This window comes from Eulemur rufifrons, chromosome 18, assembly GCF_041146395.1.
Source record: "Eulemur rufifrons isolate Redbay chromosome 18, OSU_ERuf_1, whole genome shotgun sequence".
Classification (NCBI taxonomy): Eukaryota; Metazoa; Chordata; class Mammalia; order Primates; family Lemuridae; genus Eulemur; species Eulemur rufifrons.
In genome coordinates this window covers 16,654,774-16,678,501 of record NC_091000.1, presented here as the reverse complement: position 1 = coordinate 16,678,501, position 23,728 = coordinate 16,654,774, and the positions used below count along the sequence as shown (strand labels likewise).

Sequence of the window (23,728 nt, the reverse complement as noted above, 5' to 3'; positions counted from 1 at the left end):
GCATATTTTCTCAACTCTAAGATGAGAATAATATCTATCTCATAGAGCTGTTGTAAGGATTAAATGATATATAAGGGAAACCAGGAAACTGCTTGGCCCAATATTGATACATAGTAAATGTTCAAAAGTTAGCTATAATTATTCTAAAATATTTAAAAGATTATAAATTTATATTATTATGTCATAAGAATAAATGCAGTTCTAAAAAGTTTTTTTATTTCCTTCTTTGTATCTTTGGTGATTATCAATCAAAACAGCAGCTGTTTGAAAGTACATATTACATAAAAACACTTACATGATTGTTTCAGCTGTTCATCTGCTTTTTGTGGATAAATTGGATGCCATGTATAATCAATTGTAAGCATGACACTCGGGACAGTCCAGCATTCAACCCAACCAGCCCTTTGAAAAATAAAAAAACAAAGTTTCTAGTCAGACATTTATTCCTATAATTGTATACAGATACAAGTTAAGATAATAAAATTAGTTTTTGAAAGAACAATAATTTATCCATTCATAAACACAAAACACTTAGGTCACTAAGTTTATGTACTCACTTTTCCTGGGTAATGTTGCGCCATTTTGGTTTAACTGTTTTCTGGCCACTTTGACACTCAGCAGGAATACCAGCATCATGAATCATCTTATTTGGGTGGCAATTCTTTACCAGCATAAATAAGGAATATTTACTAGGGTGGCAATCTGGTAGAAACAAATGAAGATCAACATCTTCTCCCTAAAAAATAATTTATAATGATCCAAAGTAATAAAATTGATGCACAAATATGTTAGGTTACTATTTACAGCCAAACCTATCTACACCAACCTTGAGAATAAATGTAAGAGAAAATAAGCAAATTTTAAATAGCAGATTTTACATTGAATAGTCAGTTAAGTAACTGGAGTAAGATGTTACATTGACTAAAACTAAATTTGGATTGAAAAATAAAGGGAAAAAAATCAGGAAAAGAAACAGCATAGTTTTCACATAGCAGTGAAAAGATTATCTTCCATGTGTATCCATAGAAATTTCATATGAAAGTCAATTTTTAAAAAATTGACTATAAGTTCAGGTGGAATGTATTCTGTATTTTTATTAATTTCTAAAATAGTATTGTTTCCTTTAACTCTACGAAGTCTTGTTTCCTCAACTGGCTTTTACTAATTCAGAATTGGCATATCAAAGGATCTTCATTTGCTTTCATTTTTTTCCTTATGGATCTTCTATTCTTTGTTCATCTTGATGCCTAAGGCAGCACAGTAGAGTTAAAAGAACAGAGCCCTAAGCTCTACTGTCCAGCAACGGACTAGCTACATGACAAGTTACATAAACTCTGTTCCTCAGTTTTCTAATCTATAAATACAATTCTAACTACCTCAAGAAGGTTGTTCTGAGAATTAAACGAATTACTACACAGAAGGGAGAGAACAGTGTCTATCTAGCACACAAAAATTGTTTAATAGGTGTTAGCTGCTCCTATTACTGTTGGTGTTTTACCACCATAACCACCATTAATACTACAATTACTACTGATTCCCCATACCCTACAATTAGGTGTTCTGCAGAATTTTGAGCTCAGAAGTACACAAGAGCTGGCTTTCAGAAAGGAAAAAAAAAAAAAAAAAAAAGATGTTTTTGGCTATTCCTTGAATCAAATATAGGAAAGTATAAAATTAGTTCATAGAAGTAGTAGTACACATTAGAGCTAGAAAGGGTTCTTAATATATAAAACAGCCACAGAGATCAGAAATAAGCTCTAAGAAAATAATCAGCTCAGGGATTTTTTTGTAATTGCCCAATTTCGTAGAGGTAGTTAATTACACAGTGGACACAGCAAGAACTTTGGGACACTAAAGCTAGTGAATGTTAGAGAAAAGAAAAAATACTTTTGGGTGGCAATGGGCTAGCCAGAGAAGAGCAAAGATAAGCTTTGGGAAATCAAACTTAATACTAATAAACCTTGTGGAATAAACAATGAATCCAATTATACATACTCTTAAAGAGAACCTGGTATTACATGTCGCTGGAACAAAGTCCGTAAAAGGCAAAGAAAAATCAATGTTTAATGTTTCCCCACAGGCAGCCAGATATACTACAAAAAAAAAGAAGAAAAAGTAAATTAAGTTTAACGCCAGTAACGTTTAAATCATAAAATTGTCTAGAATGCACACCGACACAAAATTAAATTGAAGGCAACATGGTTAGTCTAATAAAACTGAAATAGTTCTCTGACAGTCTCACAAGATAACGAGGAAAAAAAATCACTACTAGTATCTATTAAAACTATAAAATCAATACTAATTTTCTTTGTTGGTATTTGTTTTAATGAGAGTACTTAAACTAATTTTTAAAAATTTCTTACCATTTTCCTGTTGTTTAGTGGAACAGTCAATCCAATTATGTTGATTAGCAGCCCATATCATTTCAAATTGATGAAACATGATTTTAAAATTCCATGTATATGGAACGAATGAAAAAATGTCTGGAGCACTATCACTAGACCAGTCTTGAATTAAATCTAAAATTGTTGGGGTAGGGGACAGAAAGTAAAGTTAACTGAAATTCAGAAGACAAAATACACAGATTCTAATATCGGTCAGGAATTAATTTTCCTTTTGTAAATAAATTTTATACTGAAATAAGATGACTAAGATGTAGTTAAATAATTTGACAGTAAACAGATGCTTACCATAGTTCCAAATCAAAATAAATTTATATATTATTTTTTTCGCAAAATTTAAGAAGACAAGAGAAAAAAAATCACCTGATATTCTACTACACAAATAACCAAGATTGTGGATACATTTCCCCTAGTTATTTTTCTATCCCGTATGTACATGTTTTATGTGTTGCTTTTTTCATTGAACTCAAATATAATATTTTTCCATATTATTTCATACATATTTACATAAATTTTGTATAATAGTTCATTAAAGAGATTTCCAGCATTTACTTAACTGTTTTCTTTCCTTTTTCTTCACACTATACTAACAAGGATACCTGACCATTTGGCATAGTTGGATATGTAGCCTCTTCCCAAATTTTTGTGTTATATACAATATTACCATGTACCGTATATTTTTGTACAAGATATTTTACATATTCAGGATTACTTTGTTAGTAGAGATTCCTGAAGCAGAATTGTTGGGTTCAAATTTAGGAATTTTTTCAAGGCTATCATAAATTACAGAATTGCTTTCCAGGAGAGCTGAATCTATTTCCACTCCAACCAGAAATGTATGTTTGCCTATTTATTTCATTGTACCCTCTCCTGCATTATATTCCTTTCTACCTATCTCTCTGGTTTTTGGTTTGTTTTGATATTTAATAAATAAAAAATGGCATCTTTCATTGAATTTTCCTTTTAAGTTATAAGTGTGTCCATCACCCAGGTAGTATACATTGTGCAGGTTAGGTATGGTTTCACCCATCCTCACCTCTCCCATCCCACCTGCATGATTTCCATTGAGTTTTACCTCCATCTGTGCATATGAGTGCTGACCAGTTAGTTCCAACTTAATAGTGAGTACATGTGGCAGTTGTTTTTACATTCATGCGATAATTCACTTAGGAGGATGGTGTCCAGTTCCATCCAGATTGTTGCAAAAGGAATTAATTCATTCTTTATGGCTGAGGACTACTCCATGGTATACATGTACCACATTTTATTGATCCACTCATGAATTGATGGGCACTTGGGTTGATTCCACATCTTTGTAATTGTGCACTGTGCTGCAATAAACATTCCAGAGCAAGTGTCTTTTTCAGAAAATGGCTTTTTTTTCTTTTGGGTAAACACCCAGTAGTGGGATTGTGGGATCAAATGGTAGGTTTACTTTTAGTTCTTTGGGGACTCTCCATACTATTTCCCATAGAAGTTGCACTAGTCTGTAGTCCCACCAACAATGTATAAGTGTTCCCTTCTCTCCACATCCACACTAGCATCTATTGTTTTGGGACATTTTGATAAGAGCCATTCTCAGTGGGGTTAGGTGATATCTCATTGTGGTTTTGATTTGCATTTCTCTGATGATTAGTGATATTGAGCATTTTTTCATATACTTATTGGCTATTAATGAGTATATCTTCATTTGAAAAGCTTCTGTTCATGTCTTTTGCCCACTTTTTAATGAGGTTGTTTGATCTGTTCTTGCCAATTTGCTCAAGTTCTTTGTAGATTCTGGTTATCGGCCCTTTATCATATGTAGGGTATTGAATATTTTCTCCCATTCTGCAGGTCGTCTATTTTCTCTGCTGATTGTTTCCTTGGCTATGCAGAAGCTTTTTAACTTAGTCAAGTCTCATTTTATTTATTTTTGTTGCTGCTGCGATTGCCCTTGGGGTCTTCTTCATAAATTTTTTGCCTAAGTCTTTATCTAGAAGAGTTTTTCCAACATTTTCTTCTAAAATTCTTATAGTTTGATGCCTTAGGTTTAAGTCTGTTATCCATCTTGAATTAATTTATGTGAGTGGTGAGAGATATAGATCCTGTTTCAATTTTCTACATGTGGATGTGCAATTTTCCCAGCACCACCTACTGAATAGGGATTCTTTCCCCCATTGTATATTACCGTCTACTTTGTCAAAGATCAGATGGCAATACATGGATGATTTTAGATCTGGGTTTCCTGTTCTGTTCCACTGGTCTATGTTCCTATTTTTGTGCCAGTACCATGCTGTTTTGGTTACTATGGCCCTGTAGTATAGCTCAAAATCTGGTAAAGTGATGCCTCCAGATTTGTTTCTTTTGCTTAAGGTTGCTTTGGCTATTCAGGTTCTTTGCTGGTTCCAAACAAAGCAGAGAATTATTTTTTCTAGATGTACAAAAAAATGGCATTACTATTTTGATGGGGATTGCATTGAATCTGTAAATCACTTTGGGAAACACGGACATTTTAACAATGTTGATTGTGCCAACCCATAAGCATGATGTTTTTCCATTTGTTTACATAATCTACAATTTCCTTCCTTAGTAATTAATAGCTCTCTTTGCAGAGATTGTTCATCTCCTTGGTTAAATATATTCCTGGGTACTTTATTTTCTTTGTAGCTCCTGTAAAAAGAATTGAGTCTTTGATTTGATTCTCAGCTTGACTGTTGGTGTATAGGAATGTTACTGACTTGTGTCCATTGATTTTGAAACTTCAGCCTTTGCTGAACTTATTTATCAATTCCAGGAGTCTCTTGGTGGAATCGTTGGGGTTTTCTAGATATAAGATCATATCAACAAAGAGCGATAATTTGACCTCCTCCTTACCCGTTTATATACCCTTAATTTCCTTCTCTTGTCTGATTGCTCTGGCTAGGACTTTCAGCACTATGCTGAATAGAAATAGTGGTAGTGAGCATCCTTGTCTTGGTCCTGTTCTGAGTGGGAATGCTTTCAACTTTTCCTCATTCAGTATGATGCTGGCTGTGTTTGGTATGATATATGGCTTTGTAATTTTGAGATATGTTCCATCTATGCCTATTCTGTTAAGAGTTTTTATCATAAAAAGGTGCTGAATTTTGGCAAATGTATTTTCTGCATGTATTGAGATGATCATATGATCTTTGTTTTGCTTCTGTTTATGTGGTGAATTACATTTATAGATTTACATATGTTGAACCATCCTTGCATTCCTGGGATGAAGCCCACCACTTGGTCATGGTGGATAATTTTTTTTGATGTGATACTGAATACACACTGTTAAGTTTTAGCTATTATTTTTTTCCATAAATGTCAAGTGAGAAGTGCTCAATCAAAGCTCAGCTTCACTAGCAAAAGCTTAACTTGCCAGGGACTCTGTTAAAATTTCTATTACTGGGACACTGACTCAAGTCTGGAAGTTTACAACACTGGGAAAGCAGAAGCACTGTATCTAGTCCCCAAGATAAGGATCCCAGTCAAACAAGAAGACAAATACAAAAATCTTACAATTGAACATATTGCAGTAAAAGACATTTTAAAAGGCCAAAACTCTAGCAATAGCAAAATTAGGGTAGAAAAGTTTTCCCTATTTCAATAAGAAAACTAAAGCTTAAACAGTGAGGTAATTTAGCCAACACTGTACTAGTAGTATTGCCAGGATAGGACTATCCATGCATACCTTAATCACCACTATACCCCCAAATATCTAATAATACTCAGCACAGACTAGATGCTTGTAAATGACTGTTGCACAGATGGATGGATGGATGGATGGATAGATGTAGCAAGCATTCAAGCAAAGATTAGGTTTCTACTGAGGTGGCCACTGACACTGGCGAATCAGATAAACTCTATGAGGCTAAACTTTTTAGAGGAAGGCTCAATGAATGCCACTTATTTTTATGTAGTAACATTTATGCTATTCACAGACCAATGATACAAGTTCTTATATCCACAAAATATGCACAGCTATCACAATATGCTGCAAGAAATAAAGGAATTTTTTTCAACTAGTGATAGCACCAATCAACTACCCATGCAACAGAAAAGATTAAATACGAACTCCAAATATAAAAATAACATTTAGCTATTTTAATACAGTGTTGTGGATTACAATAATTAAAACAAAATAAGGAAGCCATGTTGATGCCTAATTCAGGAAGAGAGAGGAATTGATTCATAATCCTCATCTCACTCCCCACTAGACTGATACAAAGCACTGGCCTAAATTGAATTCTTTCATTTCCTTCTAAGTCCAATCTGGGGGTTATATTTTCCTTGTTTGGCTTAGAACATAAAATGCCTATATTTAAATTTTCTCTTTGATATCCTCATCCCAAAATGAAGTGTAAAAGTAAGAAGATATAAATCATGTCATCAAATCCTTTGTTGAATTTAAAAGCAAAATGTATTGAATATAAGTTCACTGAGATAAATCTCACTATATTTATAATCATTAGAAAATTACCTGTAAAGAAGTTCTTCTGTGCAAAGATGAAATGGTAGGTGGCTTTATAAACCTCTAATTCACACTGCCATGTCTGTGGCATGTTCCATATTCGGGGGTAACTGGCATTGATGTGGAACTTGCAAAACAAATGTTAAGTAACAATGTTAGAGCTTAAAATAAGACATTGTGTGAATAGCATTAGAAATGAAGTCATACATACTGGTGAGTAATTAAAACTTATTTTCCTACTGAGCTGAACAGAAGGTCTCTTTGAGATTTCAGTATGTGGCTGAAGGTCAATATCCATGGCTACATCCAGCTCCTTGAAATATTAAGCCATGATGTAGTCAAAAGACTCTGAAAACAACAAATTAGACTACAGTGTTGACACTGCAGTTCAACTAAACTAATGGAGTAACAACCAACATCCCTAATTTCTCCTTAAGCCTCATCTGTTAAGTGAGAAGCTCAGGATAAGGGAAGATAGATTGCAATGTGTACTATCACACAAAGTGACATTAGTAGTTCTGCAAAGTTTGGCATTTCTGCAAAGGCAAAAACTGCCTGCCTAAGAATTGCACATTGCACAGCACTATTTATCAGCAATAGCTCAAGAATTCACTAAAATGCTGAATATGCCAGTTTAATATACATTTATGGTATTCTATGTATTCTTGGTAATGGAAAAATTTTCCTCATTTTCATATATGTCATGTGTAAGATGCTTGCTTAAGACAAGTAATTAAGGACCTTCTGGCACCATCTTATATAAAAGAATCTTCTCTAAATATCAACCATTCTACATAATGGCTTTTGTTACTATTATTGTTGTTGTCCCTGATAAAAAAAAGTAACAATAATAATCTGCCTGATTATTGCTGAGTCCTCAATCTGTAATTTCAATCGTGGGCATTTCTATATTGTTTCTGCTTCAAATATGGAGTAATCCAGGATATCAATAAGATTTTCTTTCTTTTACCTTATTCATCAAGTTAAAGGCACAATAAATCAAATTATTTAAGCCCTGAGAAAGAATCCAATGGGGCTGGAAAACATACAGTAAAGAATTATCTTATTTACAACTTAGAAGAGATTTAGTCTAGCTATATAAAGAAGTTTAAAAACAACTTCTTAAAGGCCAAAAACATATGTATCATTGCCTTTTATTCACTTCCCCCATACTGGAAGCAGAGCAACAGAGAGATGCCAAAGGAGTCCATACACTGGGAATGCACTTCCTCTTCCCAAACATAGGGTCAAGAGCACTTACTGGTCCTTGAACTAGAAGATGGACCATTCAATGATTTCATGGTTATTTAAATTTTACATTAGAAAATTAAAACCAGATTTGTATTTCATACAAGTATGCTTATCATTATATTCTGCACACTTACTGCTAACATTTCTGCTTCTAAAAGGGTCCGATATTGCATGCTGGTAGTGGCATCAACATGTAAGAGCTGTCCTTTAATTGCAGGGGTGTAACCTAATAAATAAAAACACAAAAATTAAGAACGAGAAAAAAAATTACACAATTAAAAATCTTTGGACTGGAAGCAACTCCTACCACCACCCAAAGAAGGAATCTTTGGAAAATGATCAGTCACCATTTAAATACACCTCAATGACAGGGAACTTGCTAGCCTAGTAAGTGATCCTTCTCATTTTGTATACCTCTGAAGGAAGAAAGTTCCAACTCCACATAACATCTACCCTGATTCTTCTTTCCCATACAAAACTACAAGCCTATTCCCTAAGAGATAGAGAAACTTAATTAAGATAACTCCCATATCTTTTCTTCTTCCACTGACTCAAGGGTACATATTTTCATCATTTTCAACTACTCCCTATATAATAACACTTACTAAACAATATCTAGCCCTCATGTAATGACAGTTTCCCAACAATATAGCCCATTCTCAACAAAAGCAGAAAAGTTTAGAGTATTACACTGCCCTTCCTGATGAGGCCTCCTTCCATCAACACTACTTCTATGGTCATTATTACAGGGTAGTTCCACATGGATCCTGCTGTGGGCATTTTTTTTCAAATACCTGAATCTCTAAAAAAAAGTTGTTTTACATTTATTCGTTGAGTTATATATTGTTCTTGCCTGAGACCTAAGTCCATTTTTCCCTTCAGACAATCACCTTAAAGCCACCTAACCTTTATCTCCAAGAACCTGAAAAGGGGCCGGTCATGGTGGCTTATACCTGTAATCCCAGTACTTTGGGAGGCTAAGGTGGAAGGATCACTTGAGGTCAGGAGTTCAAAACCAGCCTGAGTAACATAGTGAGACCCCGTCTCTACTAAAAAAAAAAAAAAGTAGAAAAATTAGCCAGACATAGTGGCATGTGCCTGTAGTTCCAGCTACATGGGAGGCTTCGGTGAGAGAATGGCTTGAGCCCAGGAGTTCAAGGTTGCAGTGAGCTATGATTATGCCACTGTATTACAGCCTGGGTGACAGAGTGAGACCCTAACCCTAAAAAAATAAAATAAAATAAAATAAAAAATAAAAATGGTAAAAGCACTTCCTTAATTGAACTATTATCAATTTTGTGCAACACCTAATCCATTATATACCTGTAATTAATACTTTTCTAAAAGATGCTTCTTTTTAACTGTCTACTCTGAATCAGCAGTCCTGGAGAATCTCAAGCATCTGCTTCAAGACTTAGCATGATTATTCTTTTAAAACTAGTTAAGGTTTAGTTCTTCACTAAAATAGTCCCAATCTTATGGCACACCATGCCATTCTCACTTTTTCAATCGATTACCTAATCAGGCAGGCCCAAATGCTACCACTTTAAGAAAGCTAATGAACCTAGTTAACCTCTCTGCCTGCTTTCTCCTTATAGCAGCACCAAAATAAGTGACAGAACCATAAACAAGGGCTAAGAATTACACAGAAAAAATAATTATACTCAGAAGCATTAACATTGCCAATTAGTGATTTTAAAATGTGAGTTATTACTCTGTTACTCTCAAGAAAGTAAGTAAAGCAGAATGTTATTTTAACTGCTACCAATTATAATGTAATAAGATGGGAATAAGGTGGCAAAATTAAGAAGTTTATATAATAGTTTGATAAATTTAACAAAATGTATCTATTCATATTACTGATTAACTTGCATTTTTCCCCACATTTCAAATGCATAATGAATTTAGATTATCACAGCTCAGATGAAACTATAGCTATGAGGGCATTATTTAATATTTTAATTGTGAAATGTTCTGATTTCTTATGCTGTTCAAAGTACTCAATTTACTCCCTAACAAAATCTACTAACAATATCCAAGGGTACAGGTTCTCCGCTGCTGAAAAACTTTTAGTCATTCAATCAAGTACTGCCCACATGCCAAGAACTGGGTTCAGCCTAAAAATACACTAGTGAAAATAAAGACACAGAACCTGCTCTGATGGTGCAACAGTCTAACAGGAAAAACATACATTAAGCAAATTATGCTCAGTCCTACAAAAGAGATGTATACGGTATAATAAAAGCATATAATTATAAGACTAAACTTGATTAGAAAAATTTTCCCTTCACTCTAAGTGCTCAAATAATTATGTAATATGTACCCTTAATAACTACAGCACATCAAATAAAAAACTGAAAAAAAAACCCTATTAATGTCAGTCTAAAAGGATTAACAAACTATATTGTTTATATTTCTCTAATCATTTAAAACAGAAAGGTTATATCATAGCTTACCATTTTCTTCAACTGTCATTGGAATATTAATTTCTAAATATGAGCCAGCTCCTACATTGACATGTACAGCATTTGTTTCCTACCAAAAGAAAAAAATTAATTCACATAAAACATTCATTGTAATCATACTCTCATCATCTTTACTTTCCAGTTATTATCACGAAAGAAATATAATTATCAATGATATTAAATATATATTAAAAGTTTCTAAGAACAAAAGTTCAAATTTTTACCAAAAATAAACGAAAACAATTTAGCCAGATATAAAGGAGAAAATGAACCAGAACATAGAGTGAAGGTCTATTATTAATTTCTTTCCATTATTTGGCACTTAGTAAAAGTATGACGACAGTAACATACATATAATTATTTGGAGGGGGAAAAGCTCATAGAAATGAATCTAAGTATAGGACTAATCACCAGAAAAAAACTCTGGAAAATAATGTTCAAATTTTAAACACTATTTTCTACTATATTATTACAATAATTACCCTATTTTTGGTAAACAGCAAGTCAATCGTAGCATCTGCAATAATATTCATTCGTAGTTCAAAAGCAAGAATCTGTCTTGGTCTCCCAGGCTGTGCAATTTCAGAAACTTTCAGAACTTGATAATCAGGTGGAAAGAAAAACTTCCATAAACAATCTCTGTAGAAGGAAGTAGAAAGAATATTCACATGTCATTCAAACAAAATTGCCTCTGATAAGGGACCAAAATCATTATTCTAACTTTATATTATCAATGCTATCTCATTTGACCACTAGACTATTTTCTTCAATGCTTTACACTTCCAGAAATCAATAGCTTTGAGCACTTAATAGATACACTATTGTAAAATGAAACATAGCTAGGACCTAATTTGTGCTATTCAAGTGTACTATGAGAAATTAAAGACTTTCTACAAGAATATCAATTGTCCAAATGGCAAACAAAAGAACTACAGAGGATAGCTTAATTAGAATCCACATTCCACCCTGGACAAGTTACTTGACCTTCTGAGGAAACTTGACCTGCCTCCTCTTCTGGAACAGAGGAATAACATAACTTGTCTCACAGAGTGGTTCCGAGGATTAAATGACAGCACACATGGAAAAGATTTAGTAGTGTATTGCACATGGAAGAAGTGGCTATTATTAATATTTCTACTATTTTCATAATCATAATTTTTAATCAATATTGTATCAATAAGAAGTTAAAGAGCAACACATTTATAAAAAGTAAATAGATATTTGGAGACTAAGCCTTTAACTTATTTGCTTCCCCTTATCATTTGACAAAGATGAACAAACCCAAGAAATTTTCAATTCAATCTTCTATGTGAGCCAACATTAGTAGTATATAATGTTACTCATACATTCAAAGAAGGTGCCAGTTTGTGGCTTTTAAACAGGAAGGGCAGAGGAAAGAGTCAGCAGTGACAGAAAATGCTTAGAATAAATAAGACTGGGAAAAATTAGATGAACAGAAAAAAATTTACAGAGTCTCACAGACTATAACTTGCTATCATTAAGTTAAACTGTATGAAAGAAAAATAAAATTCTGCAAATGTTTTGACTATGACATGCAAATATATAAAATTAAGAATATTAAGGACAGAGAATCCAATATGATCATTAGATGATCATGGACTACAAGGTGGGTAGACAGCAAGATATAATGTAAAGAGCAGTGGACTTGAAGGGCTGGTGTAAATCCCAGCTCTTAATGCTATAGCTTCAAGACCTTGCCAAAATTATTGAACCCCTCTGCATCTCCATTTTCTCACAAGTATAAAGAGTTCACTACACCTATCCAATGTACCTCACTGGGTTATGAGAAACAAATGAAAGAACATAAATGAAAGCACTTTAAGTGAAAGCAATAAAATGCCAGACAATGTCAGGAATGTTTATATTATAATTATCATCTAAAGATTAAGTTTCCTTGCAATATAGTTATTACTTCAACTCTACCATGAAAACTCATAAAACGAAAATATCAAGAAGGAAAAGCTGAATAACATCTTAAAGATTCAGACAATCATATAAAGTTAGAACATCAAAATCCATAAGCTAAAATCATGCTGTGATTTTAAAAATCTGTAAGCTAAAAATCTATAATGCGACGTCAGAGATCAGTAACACCTTACGATGCTGAGTGAACTATCCAATAACAAAATAACTGAGATTTCTGCCTATAGTTCTTATATTAATAGATGGCTGTAAGAAAACTGACCTTACTACTCATTGCTGATTGTGGTTCATGTTTGTGCAGAAACTCAATATGGGGAAGGAGAAAAGGAAATGACCACATCAGACCATTTGTACATGTAAGTGAGGAGACAAACATTATTTATATTAGTGAACTAAAAACATTTGAAAAATAAACTTCTTTCCTTTTTTTTTTTTTTTAATTAACCTGAGTGGGCTTTTTTTAAGTCCAAATTAAGAAATGTATTACTATTCTCTCCTGGCAGAAGAATCTAAGGAAGGGAGCTGTTAAAGCAAATTTCTATTTCACATTAACTTCAATATTTTATCTCTATATAACACAAAGATTGCTCCCAAAGCAAATATGACTATATAAGAATTTTAGTTTGGGTTTTTGTGTAAATATGCCCCAATACTTTTGAAAAATATATTAAAAATTGAATATAGTTTAAGAAGAATTACACTTTGTACAAGTGCTAAAAACACAAAAATACTGGATAGAAGGAGGCAAGATAGCCGACTAGAGATAGCACTTCTCAGACAGTCCCAGCTGGAGGGTGGAAGACTGGACTGAGGAGAGATGAGAGTAGTTGGCTGGGTTATAGATCACTGGGAGAGACAACAGAGGTGTCTGAGGACCCCACTGAGAAGGGCTACGAAGATGAGGAAAAGGAAGAAAGAAAGGAGAGGACAGTGTCAGCGCAGAAAAAATCCAGAGAAGGCCGGAGCCAAGTGAAAGGGTAAGGGTGTTCCCCCCAACAACGTGGGTCTTTAGCAAGCAGCGGGACACAGAGCTCTCACCCAGCCAGAGAGTGCCACAAAGGCTTAGAGAGCAGGCTTTCTTGCACCTGGATGTTTCCACCTCTGCATCTCCCCCATTCCTGGTACCCCAGAAAGTAATTATGGCTTGAGCCAGCTTAACAGCCATGGCCCTCCCTAATCTCGTGGTAGCAACCACAAGAGTGCTCAGCACTGAGAGAACTTTCTCCCCATGCTGGTGACCCGTAGGATCTCCCCTTGGCGGCTTGGTCAGGTGGGCCAGACCAGTGCCCCCCAGACACAAGAGTGGTGCAGGGAGACTACAGCTCCTCCCCCCAACAGCAACTAGGTGAGTGCTGGGTGCTGAAAGGCCTGTTTCCGCACAGCATGGGATTGCCCGCTGGAGGCTTGGAGAGTAGACTGGACCAGCGCCTCCTAGACAGGAGAGCAGTACAGGGAGATAGACCGTGGCCCCTCCTCCCATAGCAACTGTGAGAGTGCCCTGTGCTGAGAGGCTTGTTTCTCTGAGGCAGGGGCATGTGCCTAGCTATGACTGCCACTGAGAGCAGAGACTCAGGCCAGCCGGTCAGACACATGGGCCGTGAGGTAGTTCAAGAGCCAGTTTTGGGCAGCAAGGAAACACAAGCACTCAGACTAATCTGACCGGAGAGGGCTGTGGAGTTCCAGGGAGCAAACTGGGAGAGAGCTCGCCTCACCTCTATAGAGAAACTGGTCAAGTGGACAGGGATCAAAAGAGCCTGGCCTGGGGCCTCTGCAATCACACAAATAGGCATCCTCCCCCAGGGACAGCCTTCCTGACTTGGAGAGATTGCTCTAAACCCAGTATCAGTGACTCCCCCTAGCATGCAGATAAGCAACATCTGAGCCCCACTGAGGCTTAGCAAAGCTTCTCAAAGCTTCTCCGGCTTTTGCATTCTAGCAGGAATCTGTCTTGCTCCTCCCCCATGTCAGGGTGGGTAAGGACCAAGCAACCCCCTGGGAGCTACAGGGGGGCATTTGTGGACTCCACTTAGGGAACTAGAGCATACCACCAGCACAAAAGATTACCCCAGCAGCTGGCCCCTCCATGCAAACTATACTTAATGACGGGGAACAACCCCATAAACATAGTGCCTTCCAACTCAAGCAATTAGGGAGCAGGGGATTCACACCCACAAGTACAATCCACCAGCTTGAACATTAAGCTGGGGGACCAAACTCACTACATTCCATTGGGAAGAGGTGAAGACAACAGGTCAGAGGTAACCTGAGAGGTTCATCAAACCTGCTAAAACACGCCAAAGGCAACTCTGGACCAGCACTCCTCTCCCCAACACAGTCAGGAATCAAGCTTTGGGGACTTGGAGATAGGGCCATAAGCCAGCCCTAGCACCCCCAGCTCTCAATTAAGAGGCCAGATGAGAAGGAATCAGTGAAAGAACTCCGGAAACACGAAAAATCAGAGTGAAAAGACACCCGCAAAAGAAATTGATAACTCCTTACCAATGGATACCAACCTAAATGAAATGGTTAAAATGACAGACAAAGAATTTCAAATATGGATTGTAAGAAAGCTCAGTGAAATACAAGAGAAATAGAAAAACTCAACACAAAGAAGCCACAAAATATTAATGCATGAAATGAATGAAAAATTCTCTAATGAAATAGAAGAATTAAAGAAAAATCAATTAGAAATTCTGAAAAAGAAAAGTTCATTCAAGGAATTACAAAACAGTAGAAAGCCTTAAGACTAGGCTAGATCAGGCAAAAGAAAGAATCTCAGAGCTTGAAGATAACAACCTATAAGCTAAAGAAATCAGTCAAAGAGAAAGTATAGAGAAATAAGAGGAATAAACAAAGCCTACAAGAAATGTGGGATTATGTAAAGAGGCCAAACACAAGAATCATAGGCATTCCTAAGGGCAAAGAAGAAAATACACAAGGATTGGATAATTTATTTGAGGTAATAATTAAGGAAAATTTCCCTAACCTTGCTAGAAATCTAGATATCCAAGCACAAGAAGCACACAGGACTCCTGGGAGATTTGTGGCAAAGAGACAATCACCAGGACAAGTAGTCATTAGGCTAGCCAAAGTAAACACGAAAGAGGCACTCCTACAAGCAGTAAGGTGAAAATAGCAGGTAACTTATGAAGGAAAACCCATCAAACTAATTACAGATTTCTCAACTGACACCTTACAAGCCAGAAGGGATTGGGGTCCCATCCTCAGTCTTCTAAAACAGAACAATGGCTAGCCTACAATTTTGCATCCCACAAAACTAAGTTTCTCATATGAGGCAGAAATAAAGATTCTCTCAAACAAGCAATCACTGAGGAAATTTCCGAAGACCAGATCTGCCCTGCAGGAAGTGCTCAGACCTGCATTATACTCTGATCAACACAATAGACACCCACCAGTGTAAAATCATCCAAAAGCTAAAGTTCAGAGCCCAGGTACCACAATGGCTTAAGACATAAAACAAAGCAATAAGGGTCTCCCTAACAGAAGAACAGAAATGCATCCCACATATCAATTCTTTCAATAAATGTGAATGGCTTCAACTGCCCACTGAAGAGACACAGGCTGGATGAATGGATAAAAAAATACAAGCCAACAATCTGTTTTCTCCAGGAAACACATCTAACCCACAAGGAATCATTCAGACTCAAGGTGAAAGGATGAAAAACAATATTCCAAGCAAATGGAAACCAAAAGAAAGCTGGTGTAGCCATTCTTATTCAGATAATATAGAATTCAAATTAACAAAGGCAAAGACAGACAAAGCTGGTCACTACATAATGGTGAAGGGAAAAATTCAACAAGAATACTTAACAATTCTAAATATTTATTCACCTAACACAGGAGCACCCAGATTCATAAAGCAAATATTGCTCAATGTAAACAAAATGATAAACAGCAGTGCCACAATAGCCAGGGACTGTAACCAGTTCTATAAGCAAGAAAATGTTTTCTCAATGATGCTTTTAGTTTCTTCATATTTCAAATGAGTTTTCAGTGTTCACATTACGGCTGCGGCTGGCAGCTCTAAGTGGCCTTGTCAACAAGATTTATCACAGCCCTGGTGACTTAGCAGCTACAGTCTCAAATTAGGGAGAAAATAGAGAACTATTTAGTAAAAGTTACTGGCCAGAACTTTAACTTTCTGTTGTACTGATGCATTCTCTCCTGAGTTTCTTTCCCCGGAATGGTGGAACCTCCTACAAAGCCTCACACCACTTGTTTGGAGAAGACAAGATACATGACACTCCACCACAGACTGTGCCCAAAGACACACTAAGCCTACACACAAAGCTAAAAAAAAAAAAAAAAAAAATATTAAACCTTAGTTCATTCTAATACTAAAATCTCTGCCCTGGGAGGGACTTATCCGCCATTTTTGATCATGGGACGTATGTACCAGCATGATTTCTCACTGCGTTTGTGTGCCCTGCACTCCACTCCAAACACACAATGATGCTCACACCCCTCATGCATTATTCATTTCACCTGCAGAACCGCCCCCCCAACCCTGTTGGTCAGGGAGACAGATTTGAGGCAATTCATAAATTCCCCTTCCTTTTGACGCATCCACAGAAATAAATCCTTTCCTCCTTAACAATCCTTGCTGTCTCAGTAATTGGCTTTCTGTGTGGTGGGCAACACAGAACAGCTACTTGCCTCTACTATAGCACTTAACAACACTCTTGTTTTATTCTCTACCACTAAAACTGAACTATATATGGCTTTTATTTCTGAATTCCCAGAGTCCCAACAATCCCTGGCATATAGTAGGGATTAGAAATCATTGATTAAATGTAAAAAAAAAAAAAAAACTAATTAATATGCTGCTCATTCACCATCTTTTTAACGAATTAGCTCCTCCTTTGGAGCAAACTTGTTTGTAGTTTCTCCACAAGTAAGTTATTATTTGGATCAAAGTATTTAGTGATATCCTACTCTGTCATAATAGAAGAATTTGTAAAAAATATTAAGCTAATTTTTAATAAAAGTTACAGTACTATCTCGATACATTTGAAAGACTTATTAGAAATATAATTTACTCAATTACCTCTGCCTATCAGCCCATGGTCCATAATTAAAATCTGTTCCTTTACCACAAACTATATCCAGTCCCCAACATGGAGGCAAGTCTTGTAATTTGCAATCCTCACTGCTCATTTCTCCTTCAATATTTTCTTCTGTTTCTTCTGGAACAAGTCCTATACTCCAGAACACACAATATAAAGAGAGTTAGTCATCCAATAAAAGGTTTCCTTAGATCAGCATTTCTAAAATTTTTTGGTCTCAGGAAATCTTTATACTCTTAAAAATTACTGAGAACCCCAATAGGTTTTTTTTCTTATTATATCTTTCAAAAGTTACTGTGTTTGAAATTAAAATTCAGCAATTTTTAAAATTATTTTTTAGTTTTAAAATAAACTCACTACATGTTGACATAATGAAATATTTAATAAAATGTAATGAAAATTAAAAATAAAAACATTTTGGTAAAAAACAAAATTTCAATTTCATTTTTAGTGAAGAATAATTATATTTTCTAAAACAAAATAATTTAGTGAGAAATGTTGGTATTGCTTTATTTTGGCAAATCTCTTTAATGTCTACCTTAATAGAAAACAGGGGGATTCCGATAGCTGCTTTAGCATTCAATCCATTATTGAAGGATTAATGACAGTCTGGCCTCATATAGACATACAGATAGAAAAGGGAAGAGTATTTTAGTAGCTTTTTCAGATAATTTGGGATATTCTTCTTTGATACTACACCAAAATTTAACAAGTGGCAGTTTCTTAAATGTCAGTTCCAATGACTATATCACTGAACTTTTCATATATATTATGCTAAGATCTACCAGTCTCTCTTAGTATTTTCAATAAATCTTTATCCATGTATGGCTTTGTAACATCATGCATTGGTCATCTGAACAATTGGTTCAAATGAGTTATGCAGATTTTTTTTCCAAATGTTGACCAATTTTACTATTGAACATTTTAAAAATCACATTTACTATATCACTAATAGTCTAATCAGAAAAGCTGTTAATTATTGTGTTGCTGTCAGGCTCACAGTGACAGACCCAAATTTTCCAAAATTCTTATTTTCACATGAAAGCTCAGAACCGTAGTTTGTCTCTAATTACTCTTTGAAGTAACTGGTGCTCCATGAAAAAAGCAAATAGTTCAGCTTTCAACTCAATCACACAAGTGCTTTTTGTCAAGACACCAGAATACCTTGGTACGCAGCAGAAGTACTTTATGCATACTTCCCATTTTGTCACACCAAATATTAAAAGCACTTTACACAAGGGTCAATATTTGATAAAATTAATAATTCTTATGGTTAATCAAGGAAATTTTTGTTATACTGACATTTTTTGTTTTACTGTGAATGTGTGGCAGTGAAAAATATAATGACTACTAGTATAGTTAGGAGCCACTGCCTTGATTAGTGTTAAAGCACCAGCAGTTTTACCCACCACTGCTTTTCTACCATGCATGCAAAACGCAAATAACATCTTAGTTTTACTTTCAAAATACTTTGACCTTGCAAATTCCCTGAAAGGTATAAAAAGATCAGAAGTATGAAAAAAGAGCTAAAAATTCTATGTTTAGATACTTTTATAAAATGGAAGCTACCTTTTAAGCATTGTAACTAGCTGGATTTTCATCTTTAAATTTAAAGCCTCAAATCTAACATACTGTGATCTTTTTTTTTTGTAAGCTAAGATGAACTACCTTAACTAATGCCACATTCTCTAAAGGTTTTCACTCATGGTCATTTGCATTCTGAATTTTTTAGGTATATCTGTGAAAATGAAATTTGAGGGAAAGATTATATATTATTCTCTTTTAGTCTAACATACTAAAGTAATATTCAGGTTTCGAGAAATGACACAGATATTTTTCAGACAGACACTTCATATCCACATTTAACATCTGCTGATGTGTGTTCATATCCTATTATTAGATATCAGCATTTCATAGAAGAAATAGAATTGCAGCTATGAAACATACTTTCAAAAACAATACCTGGCTCATCCATGTAGTAGTAGATATCAACATCATTTGACTGCATCACCACAAAACCTTCTCCCATTAATCTTGGTGGTCTGTAAGAAGATGAAGGGAAAGCAAACTAAACACATCTCTAGAATATAAAATGTTCTGTATTCTAGTTAATAGAATAGGTGAAAACAAAAAGGGAAAAAAACTAAAAAGCACATCACAAGTAGCATCTTGAAAAGGGAAAAAACATCTTTCATATAAACAATCATCCTAACAAATTGTTCCACAGTGATATTCTATAGTATATTACACTAACTAATAAAATTGTACTAAAAATGGATCATTAAATTAGTTCAGGAAGAAAAAAAATTTTGGTTTTATATTTTTCATTTTCAGTGCTAAGTGACAAAAATCAATTTATTTTTTTTTCTTTTAATTGCTGTTTATTTTGAACATCTGGGTGCAAATAGGTGGAGGCCAAAAAAGGTGTCCACCCAGAAATCAATTTAAAACAATGTTTAAATACAATAGAACAATGATCATTGGCATAGAATAATCATATTCTGCATTTACAACAAAATTAAAATTCAGCCATTTTATATAAATAACACTTAAAACTAAATAATTTTATCTATCTGTATAATAAAGTATAATCATTCAGAAACATCAAATGAAAAATATTTCATTTTTATGTTTAACAATTTTATATTACCTATTTCAAAGAATATTTAATCAACTTGAAATAAATTTAGAGCAAATATCTTGAACTCTAACTCTGGAATGGTTTTTCTAACATCAATTAATTTCCCAAAAGCTACTAATCTTTACTTACTTTAACAATTTTTCTTTTTGTTGTACACCACAATATCTTCTTCCACATCAAAATTAACTTCTCAATCATTAATAATATAGCAAACACAAACTCAGCAATTTTTAAAATCATGTATTAAATCACAAAGGCTAATGTTTAATCTCATAATTTAATCTCCATACTTTTGAAGAATGGAAAATAACAATTTTAAATCTTTTTACACAAATCATTAATAGCAAGACACTTTTTCACCTTATTCTCTAGTAATTTTCAAAAAATTCCATATTCAGTATTATACCTTTACCCATAAATACAGAATTGTGTGCACAGTCCACATTCCAGAAGATGCCTAATGAAGTCCACGATCTTAAAGAGTGAGGCCAGGTAGACCCACAGCCACCATGGTACTCAAGAAGGAAAAACTCTATCATTCTAGCCAAGCTGTGGAATAACTAATAGCAAGCTAACCAAGAGTTAGAACCACAAAGGAATAATCTTGCTTCTCATAACCTCATAAGACTTTATATTGCCTAAGCAACATGAAAGTTGAGATGTTATACTGCGAACTCCCAATTTGCAGTATAACAGTATAACAAACTTAAATTACACAATTACACAAATTCAACCACAGAATGTCCTTCCCAAAGGAAAAAAAAAAAAAAAATTGAGAAAAAAACATAAAGATCGCAAGAGCAATCATCTCACTCATGAATGTGTGTCCCGGTGTCAGATAGGAGTTATGAATATACTGTTCCCTCAGGGTCCCAGTCTACTCCTGTGTGACCATCCCAACACACTGAGGTGAGTCTAATGTGCATCATTTCTACAACATGTTTTCTAAATACAAGCAACTACTTCACTGAAGGAAAAAAAATCTGGAAAGCTAAACAGAAAACTTAGTTTGTGAGTTAAAGAAATGTCAAGTGGGTCTCAAAACTGTACCATCCTAACTTTACCAATTTTCCAGGAGTAATTTTTATTCAATTTTCAACTTTCATTAACTCAAAATGGTACTCTACTATAACGAATCTGTTCAATTTACTATTTATTCATGCCTTCCAGAAACAAAAACCCACCTATAATCTATATTTCTTAACATACAAACATCAGGGCCTAATTGTCCAAAATAAATTGCCAAAGTAAAAGGAGAAGAAGATAGAAATATTATAGTTACAATCATACAGAAAAATACTTAGTTTACCACTGGACAGCATGTCCATTTATACTATAAAGCAGTACTATGCCATTAACTGCTTTAATAGACATATATACCTAATTATCGCACAACTTGTAGCAAAGAAATTGAAAGGACAATAAAGATTCTAGTTGATATCTATATTAACTATAAAGAAGTTATTTATTATTTTTATAAGACTTTCTTACTCATCATTTTGAAGACCAACATATCTTGGACTAGGAACAAGCATGACTCGAACATTTTCAAGCTTTCCTTTCACAATATGCATGAATTGGTCAAGATGACTTGAAGGTGGTTTGGTAGTATAAGTTAAGAAAGCATCATCAAAGTTGATGCACAGAGTTTGAGGTTGGTAATGATTCCCAAAAGCCAAACGTCCCTAAAAAAACAGATGAAAGAGTTATTATACCATGTTATTCTAGCCGTATTTTTTTCCTTAGCTGACCCAATAACAAACATTTTCAAGCAACAACTAAATGATTCCACTTTGGCACTACATGTTATTTAAATTATTCTGCTGGTCAATTTAGACCAGTATTTAAAGAAATTTAAAGTATTTACAGAAATTTAAACACTTGTGAATAAAAAGTCTTTAAGGTCTAATAAATTTGCCTTAAAATAGTATTGATGTTAAAATAATTCTTTCACACTTTACAGAAATAGAAACTAAAAAACTCCACAAAATTTCTTTTCTTACATGAAAATTATATTTACAAAAAATAAAAGTTCTATATTAGTAATCCACCAAACAGTAATTGTAGTAGAATTTACTTACTGTGCTCACATTGACCTTTATGACTGGAATAAGTGATCTCCATGAAGATGTGGGGTCTTGAGATTCTGTCTTTACTTTAACTCTGACAAGAAAAAATAAAACTGACATGAATAAAAATTTAACTTTAATACCTGAGGACACAGTTTACTTCCTCATAATAAACATTATTAATACCAGCTGTACCTTTCCAAATACATCTAGTGGCTACTCCAGTAAACAAAACAATGATCATCTGAGCGAATACTAATATTCCTAAACATGTCTTTTGGAATGCATTCTATCATACCAATTTTTCAATGGACAAGCTATAATAACAAAACTATGTTTTTAGAATGACAAGCTTTAATGAGAAAACCACAAAAGTATGATATGCTGTCATTACATCTACCATCACGCCTATTACATTACCACATGACATTTTACAAGACAGCAAAAGTTATTACACAAATGATCAAGGTATAAGTCACTTTGATGTTTTCTACTGTTTTACACACTTCTGAAAACAAGCCAGTTGATACCCTTCCTTCCCACCCCATACTGTCTTGAGCCAAATTAATTTCCTCTCAAAAAAATGAAAATGTTAGGCCAAGAGTAAGAAAATTGGCCATACACAAAGTACACAAATTTTAAGAAATGAAAATTTCACAGCAATTCACTAAATATTTCAGATGAAAAGCAAGGCATATCTCTTCAATAACCAGATGCCTCCTAAATCACACTTCTGAGGCCGTCTCCACTAAGGTGTACCTCACTACTTCTAGTTACCCTTCTTTCTCCCAGGTTTCCTGACTCAGTATGAAATTTGGATTCTTTTTTCTTCTTTTTTTATGGAATGGCTAAATCGAGCTAATTAACATATACATTAACTCACATATTTATTTATGTGTGGTGAACATACTTAAAATGTACTCTATTAGCAATTTTCAAGAAAGCAAGATATTATTAACTAGAGTCACCATGTTGTACAATAGATCTCTCATTCCTCCTGTCCAACTGAAATAATTCTAACTGAATAATTTGATATCCTTTGACCAACATCTCCCTAACCACCCCCCACCATCCCTAGTCCGTCATAAACACCATTCTACTTTAATTCTATGAGTTCAACTTTTTTAGATTCCACATAATAGTGAGAACATGTGGTATTCTCTTTCTGTGTCTGGCTTATTTTACTTCATTCATGTTGTTGTAAATGACAGAATTTCCTTCTTTTTTAAGGCTAGATAGTATTTTGTTGTGTATATATACCACATTTGCTTTATCCATTCGTCTGTTGATGGGCACTTAGGTTGATTCCACATCTTGGCTACTGTGAATAGTGCTGCAATAAATATGGAGTGTAGATATCTCTTTGACATAATGATTTCATTTCCTAGGATTGCTAGATCA

General features: G+C 34.5%; 1 protein-coding gene across 2 annotated transcripts in view; it reads right to left on the bottom strand.

Moving 5' to 3' along the window:
* The window catches only part of BLTP1 (bridge-like lipid transfer protein family member 1), a 173,497-nt gene that overhangs the window by 126,809 nt on the left and 22,960 nt on the right, over window positions 1-23,728 (bottom strand). For both annotated transcript variants that reach the window (XM_069493730.1, XM_069493731.1), the window contains 12 exons: window positions 22,340-22,421; window positions 21,750-21,943; window positions 19,580-19,659; window positions 17,599-17,749; window positions 11,069-11,225; window positions 10,578-10,656; window positions 8,256-8,347; window positions 6,880-6,997; window positions 2,364-2,519; window positions 1,996-2,093; window positions 558-736; window positions 296-402 (listed from right to left, as the gene is read on the bottom strand). In XM_069493730.1, coding sequence (XP_069349831.1) covers window positions 296-402; window positions 558-736; window positions 1,996-2,093; window positions 2,364-2,519; window positions 6,880-6,997; window positions 8,256-8,347; window positions 10,578-10,656; window positions 11,069-11,225; window positions 17,599-17,749; window positions 19,580-19,659; window positions 21,750-21,943; window positions 22,340-22,421 — 1,493 coding nt within the window. The remainder of the gene's footprint in view (window positions 1-295; window positions 403-557; window positions 737-1,995; window positions 2,094-2,363; window positions 2,520-6,879; window positions 6,998-8,255; window positions 8,348-10,577; window positions 10,657-11,068; window positions 11,226-17,598; window positions 17,750-19,579; window positions 19,660-21,749; window positions 21,944-22,339; window positions 22,422-23,728) is intronic.